The sequence below is a fragment of the Miniopterus schreibersii genome, assembly GCF_964146895.1.
Source record: "Miniopterus schreibersii genome assembly, chromosome: 2".
In the NCBI taxonomy this organism is placed as follows: Eukaryota; Metazoa; Chordata; class Mammalia; order Chiroptera; family Miniopteridae; genus Miniopterus; species Miniopterus schreibersii.
Window position 1 is genome coordinate 106,385,316 of NC_138102.1, and position 7,388 is coordinate 106,392,703.

The following is a 7,388-nucleotide window of genomic DNA, read 5'->3' on the forward strand; positions in this document are numbered from 1 at the left end:
GATAAAGCAGAGTCCTCCCCTAACCTCCCATTTCCCCAACCACCACCAAAACCCCCACAACAACACATCAGGCCTCTCCTTTTCTCGGTTACTCCCTGCTGTTATCTCCAGCTTTCTGACCTCAGAGTCCTGCAAAGAGCAGGTCTACCCTTCCATCCCCAGATGGAAGAATTTGGAGAAGTGGATTTAATTTTCATTCATTTTAAGTGGAAGGCATTCTCTTGGTTCAGGCTCCATTGCCCCCACCCTCCCCTTTTGTCCTTGAAAAGTCCATATACTGGATGAGACTGTAGTTTCCTCATTTTAAAACGAGGAGACCCTTTTTATCACCGTGGAGCATTGGGTGATAACTGAAATCCTTTCCAAGTCCTTAAGAAAAGTACAAATAATCTCAAAATGCAACAGATGAGATTTAAATTGGGCTTAAGGAAACATTTCCCATCTATCAAGTGAGCCTTCAACACAGATCACTAACGGATGGTGGATTTGGCCTGCCTGGCTGCATTTCAGTGCAAGCTCCACATTCATGTATCTGGAATAATGGGTGCACACTGTCCAGAGGCAGAGGAGTAGATGAGGAAAGGGCAGATGGAGATAGCTGGCCTGGAAGAAGGGAGGGACTGCTGCCTGGATTCCAATCTATTGCTATGTTCTCACTGTGGATGAGCCCTGGGCCCTGGGTTCTCTATCTGTAGAAATACGACAATGTATTGAGCACTTGCTTGTGTCCAGAACAGTACTAAGCAAATGATACTATTTAACTTTTAAACTTTACAACAACCTTTCAAAGTACATATTACTTCTCATTTTATAAATGAAAAAACAGAATCTTAAAGAAGGTAAATAATGAATGTAGGGTTTCACGCTGGTGGTAGAACAGGATTCATACTCAGCTATGCCTGACTCCAAAGCCCATGTTCTTACCCATCTAGATCTTGAAAATTCTGTGGTTCTCTGGTTTCCTTAAGTTCCTTCCAGTCTGAAAAATCTAATTTCTCTCTCACTGTACTCCTGATCCTTTTTTGTTTGTTTGTTAATTCCCTTGTTGCATGAAATGGAGATGACTACCCTCTACCACCATTGAAACAAGAAACCCTTTGCAGCCTGTGTGGGAACCTGCAGAGGAGGAAGGAGCTGCAGTGGCCCAAAGCCTTGGAAAGCCTTCCAGATGGTGTTGTATTTGGGGATCTGCTAAGTGCAATGAGAGTCCCCAGACCTCTTACTAAGAAACCCCTTACTAATCTGCTGCTACCCTGTGTCCAGGGTCACTGAGGATATGTTTGCACCCCAATGAAAAAGTGTTTAGGCTCCCCAACAAAGTCTGCCTAAAAATCTTTACATGGGATTTAAATTCAGGATCCAAGTCTCTGTCCAGATCATGAGCGTAACTATTTGTCCCAGCTCCCTCCCCTTCCTTTTTCCTATCACCCTCCCTTTCGTTGGCTCTCCACCCAAACCTGACCCCATCTGCCTTTTTTCATGAATGACCTTTGAAACTCAGGCTGCACAGATATTTGCTGAATCAGCAGGACAACTGCTGCTCCTCTTGCTTGGTTTTAGTCCAACAGGAAAATGTTCTCGAATGCCTTTGTGAGGCCCTACAGTGTTGACTGTGTGGGTCTAGGAAGGGCTCAGGAATAAGGAAGGAAAGAGCAGTGGTGGAGCAAGTCAAAGGGGGCTGGTGGGAGGAGGAAGGCCATGGGCATTTCCCAGAAGGCAGGGGTGATGTGTTTTCTTGAATTGTGTTCTTTTGGGATGAATGGGAGAGAAGAGCAGCAGTCTGAGCCGTTGGAAAGGAGGAGACAGCAAATCTTTACAAGTGCCCACTCCATGACAGCTTCCAGGTGAACAAAAAGACACGCACGCCCTCCTCTCAGTGAGCCTTCATTCTGGCCCCATTTCTGAGCTTACCAGCTAGAAGTCCTCTCCTTGACGTGGATAGAGGACAAGAAGGAAAATAGGCAGGTTGGTGAGCATTGTCCATAATGTTTCCTCAGCAACCAGGCCTTCTAGGCATGAGACCGACAAGGACCTTGCATCCTCGGGCTCTCCTCACCCTGTTGATAGGATTTTGCCTGGCAGGAGGGGATGAAGAGAGTGGGGACTGTACCATCAGAGGATGCGATGATATGCACATGCAATGCAGGTATCTCCATGCATTGAATCTTCTGGGCTCTGTCCTTTATCCAGCTATCCTTAACTCTTGCTGTTCCTGACATAAACTCTTGACTCCAACCAAGAAAACTTTCTCTTTGGGCTCTGAATGTGATTTGTATGCTCACCCCTTTCACCATTCTGTTCTGATAGAGGGTAGCTTTAGGCAGCTGCAGTCTGCTTACATTTGTTTATATGTTTCCAGATATGTGTCTCCTATATGTTGAACCAGAACTGTTTGCTATTTCCTCCTTCCACAGCACAGAGTGCAGGGTTTTGAATGGGCTGGACAGCTGATACAATAAAGTTGACTGACTGACAGGCTTTCATACTCTTTTATTAGCTCCCAGGGTGGGCCAGTCATGAGCTACACCTCCAAGCAGAGACATCTACTCCAACCAGCACCTAAGATAACAGGGTAAAAGCACATCCAATGATCTTATAACCAAACTCCAGCCTCCAGTCTGTATGAGAGCTCAAAAGATGACCCAAGATTTATTTTATGCTGAGAGGATGGGAGTAGAGAGGGGGGACTTCCTTATGCAGCTTAAGTAGAAGCAAAGCATAGAAAGAAGACGACATGGGAGAAACTGTGTGAGGGGAAGGAAGAAAAGTGGAAGAGAGAAGGAAGAAAAAAGAGAAAGGGGGGGATAGTGAGGAAGAAGTGTATAGAAAGAAGACAAGAGAGGAAGGAAAAAGAGGACAGGAGGTACTGAGCCATTCAGACTTCAGGGCCACTTGGAGGTGGGGAGTTTGGGGTAGGAGCTAAATTTAAATTATAATGCAAGGATTTTGCCCAGCCTCCAGTAATCCTCTGCCCATGGGCTTGGGGATGTGGGCAAGCCCTGGGGTCCAGTAGCTCTAAATGCATAGCTGGATGGCTGGGCAAACCTGTGCTCCAACAGAGAAGCTGGGGTCACACTGAAGCCAGTAGCTTCAGGTAGGGCCATGTGCTTCCGTGGCAAGGAGGAGACTGCCAGGTCAAGCTGAGGCTCTGGCTCCAGCCAGGAAGGGCATAATCAATTCTGCAGATGCAGTGAGCCTTGATTGAAAAAATAAAGAGGAGGAAGCTAAGATTGCTGCTTTCATTAAGAGGCAAAAGCAGTGGGGGCTGGAGCTTAGCAAGAGTCAGGAAACATGCCAAAAAAAGAATTTTAACCCCTCAAGCCTTTTTTCCCATGATGTCTCTGCTCTCACTTATCTCCATAATGTTGCTTCCTTGGCCTGATCTCCAAGGCCACCATCGTTCTATCTCCCTGAGCCAAAAGAGGGAGAGAGACCAAGCTGCATATTAATGCAGATCTGATGACAATTAAACAATCCATTACTTCCCAGTCCCAAGTTCCCCAGGGCTTCTGCTTCTCCTGGATTTGAGCAGGAAGGGGAGTTCTGTGGCTAAGAGACAACTGTGTGATGAGATAATGTATCTAACACAGTGCCTGGCCCCTGGTAACCCTCACCTACCCCTCAGCAACCTCAACAGGGCTGCATTCTCACTATAATGAGGCCAGAGAAGGGGAAGTAAGAAATGAGAAAAGATTTCAGCAAAATTATAGTCCAAAGACCCCCTGTGCCATCTCTTCCTTCCACTCCAGTACCCCTAGTAGAGAACTGATTCAGCAGGGAGTTCCCCAGGAGAAACACCAGGGAGAGAGCTGCTGGCCCTGCTCTTCTCCTCACCTTACCCTATCCATGGAGATCTCTCCCTGCCTGCTGGCTGCATCTAGCTCTGCAGCATTGAGAGGTATGGGCAGAGGAGGACAGGCATACAAAATGGGGGTCATGGGTAGAGAGCAGGTTGAGGTCAAATGTGTAGTCAACAAAGATGATTCCTTCCTGAGGTCCTATAGGGGAAATTGGGGGTTGAAGTTAGGCAAAACAGTGGGGAGAAATGGGTGGTCCAAAGGCATTCAGCAAGCCAACATGCCCATGATTTCACATCTATGGGAAGAGAGAGCCGTAGGGAGGAGGTGAGGCATGCATGTCCATGCCAAGCTCTCTGTCTCTCTGTCTCTGTCTCTTCAGACTTGGGGAGCAGGAGAAAAAGCTGGAGGATCTGGAGAAGTGAAGGAGCTAGCAGTGGTATTAACCCTTTAGTGTCTAGCACAGCATCCTAAGTGAGAGATTTGCAACAATATCTACTCTCTTCCACCATTCCAATTATTTCTTATTTTTGTTCTGCTTTCTTGGGAAGCAGAAGCAGGACAAGGGAGAAGGAAAAATGATGTTTCCTCTCCAGTTTTTGCCATATGAGGCTGGATGGAATCCAGATGATTCCTAAATCCCTGAATTCCCAGCAAGAGCATCTGGGCAGCAGAGTTTGGGCTCTCTAAGCCACTTTGGGGGCCACAGCAAAGTTATTATCCAAGAAAAATTATATTTTCTCAACCTCTCTTGCCCACATAGTATCCTGAAGCGATACAAAGAAAGAGGGACAGAGTGGAAGAGAAGGAGACGACAAAGGACATGAGGAGAGGAATCAGGTGAACCATCATTATCAGGAAGCTGTGGCTGCCCCCGGAGAAAGGGAATGGGATAATTTTTATCCCCCTATTTGGGGAAAAAGCCACATAGTGCCTTGGGCCTTTTGACAAGCAGTGAGCATGAGGGAAAAACTGACTTTCTGCTTTTTACGCTAGATAAGGAAAGAAAGCTGTGAAACTGAAGGGAAGGCAAATGGACCACTGAAGGAGCTTGGGGCTTGAATCAAGTTCTTTAGGTCTGTGAACTCAAATCATCCTAGATCTTTCCCCCTCAGATCCTATGGTTCCGGTCAAATCTACCGTTAGCTAACATGTCCTGACCCAACTTCTCTAACTCTACGATAGATGTGAGGAGAAAATGAGTTTTTAAGAAATATATAAAATCTCCACAAGTATTCCCAGACCTAAAGCACACCAAGACTGGATGAAGATGAGATCCTTGGCTCTCCTCCCTCTCTTGTCTGCCTAACCAACTCCTTTAGCATCATCATTGTCAGGGTCAGGTGCTGACCAGGTGCTGATTTCCCCAGAGCTGTTCTTTCCTGCAGTTCTCCCATCACCTCTCTAATCAGAGAAAGGAAGCTGACATGATCACAGCTTTCCCAATACACAGGAGAGAATATTCCAGTCCCCTTTCATCTCTTCTTTCCATATTCCTAGTTTATAGATGTTGGGTGTGAAGAAAGAGCTCAAAATCCTAGAGTTCCTCATGAGGGGGTTAATGGGCATATTTCTCTCAGGACTCAACATGAGATTTCAGTTATCACCAAAAAACTAATGGGAAACAAAGTTGGCAGTTACTAGCCATAACAGAGTGATTTAAACAGGGATTACATTCAAATACCAACTCCGTTTGGCAACTGTCTCTCTCCCTCATTGTTCCCTTTCCACGACTGCCAACCACCCTGCACAGAAATCTTCCTTGATTCAGAGGGAAAGCTATAACCGGTCTGAGTCTCGCGCTATAACTCAGTCCTACACTGGCTTGGTGGGTTGTTATCTTGCACCCTTTTGGTTCTATGGGGACTCATAATAAGAGCACCCGCTCAGGTGAGAGCAGAGCAAGCGTCCCTAAATGAGCCACTCCTGGCTTTGACTCCCACTGCATCAATTAAAGAGCCAGCTCGTTCCTCTGGGAAATACTTTCTCCCACCCTTCACCTTCTTCTGTCTTCAGGCCCCCCTGACTTTTTATATCATCTCTGCTTTTCAGCCTCTTCCTCTGCCTCCTGAATGCCTCAGACCCCAATTCTACTCTCCCTGGACCCTAGCCATTTTAAAGCCCGTAACGTGCCTGTTTGCCAAGCCTCTGTCTTTTTCATCTTACTCTTCATTCAAATAATTTTACTACCCAAACTCTCTCATAAGATTTTTCTAACTTAAATACATTCTCCAACTGTTCTCTTTTCTTCAGTTTAATCTTCAACCCAACTTCCTCTCAATATTGTCCCCATTAAAAACTGCTAGTTTCCAGCATCCCCAATCTCTTAAACCCAATTTATTTCCTCTTTCCCCCCCAGTGATGGTATGGATATTCCCTTTTGCTTCAGCAACCCCCAGACGCTCTCAAACACTGATATCACTCCCTCCTTTCCCCCAAATCTCCTTGACACACTTCTACCCCCAAGCACCTTCTCGCCCCATCACTCCACGTTACCTTAGTCCTTCAGACTCTTAGGTGCACCCGATTTCCCCCTTGTATCCTCCTCATACCCGTTTGCTCCCCTTTCTCCCACCACGACAGTCCGCACCCCCTCTTCCCCACTCACTCAGGTCTCCTGCTCAGGACGCCCTTGCCGAGGGCAGCGGGGGATTTGTGCTGAAGGAGGGTTCCGGCGGCAGCGCAACAACTCGGGGAACGCTCCTTCTCCTTGTTGGCGACGGCCCCCGGCGCCACCGGGTGCTGGTGGGGCGACTGGGGTGCGTGCGCCCTGCCGCTGGGGCCCGGAGGGGGCTGCGCCAGGAACTGTCCGTGGTGCTGAAGCGGCGGCTGCTCGGGCGCTGCCTGTGGCGGGGAGGGCGGGAGCTGTCCGTGGTTCTGGAGCGGCTCCTGGGCGGCGGCGGCGGCGGCGGCGGCGGCCGGGATAGCCGGCAGCGGGGCTGGCGACGGGGGGACCAGCCCGGGCGGAGGCTGGGCTTGCAGCAGCTGCTGGTGCTCCCACAGGCTGCGGTTCTCCGCGCTGAGCTCGTCCAGCCGCCGCTCCAGCTCGTCGATACGCTGGCGCTGGGTGTGGATGAGGCTCTGCTGGTTCTGCACGATGGCCGTGAGCTCCTTGAGGTAGAGCACGGCACGCACCGGGTTCTCCAGCAGGCTCTCCATGCCGCCCGCCGCCGCCTGCGCGCTGCGTGTGCCTCGGCGGGCGGGCGGGCGGGCGGGCGGCGGGGAGCGCGAGGGCGCGCGGGAGCGAGTGGCCCCGGCGATCCGCTCGCCGCCCTCTCCCGCGGGCCCAGCCTCCCTCCCGCCGCCGGCGCCGCGTCACGGCCACACATTCACACACGCACTGAGGGGCGGGACCGTGGCACCAGGTCCCACCCCCCGCCTCCCACCTCCAGGCGTCGTGAGAAGTCTCGGCTTCCTGCAGGGCTGACCAGAGAGGGGAGAGGCGAGTGAGACAGTGGGCAGGGAAGCAGCATACACGAAGGGTAGCCAGATAAGATCAATCTGGAGAGAAGGGGAAAGCGGGAGGGGCAGAAGCACAGGTGCTGGGAAAGTGCCGAGGGACCGGTAGGAGAAGAGGCGCAGGCAGGAAAG

The 7,388-nt window shown here is 49.9% G+C and overlaps 1 protein-coding gene across 2 annotated transcripts in view; it reads right to left on the reverse strand.

Annotated features, from left to right (window-relative positions):
* IQSEC3 (IQ motif and Sec7 domain ArfGEF 3) overlaps positions 1-6,956 on the reverse strand; it is a gene marked incomplete at its 5' end in the record, with an annotated part of 104,722 nt that extends 97,766 nt beyond the window's left edge. For both annotated transcript variants that reach the window (XM_081130144.1, XM_081130143.1), the window contains one exon: positions 6,406-6,956. In XM_081130144.1, the coding sequence (XP_080986270.1) occupies positions 6,406-6,956 (551 nt within the window). The remainder of the gene's footprint in view (positions 1-6,405) is intronic.
* Between the last annotated feature and the right edge of the window lie 432 nt (positions 6,957-7,388).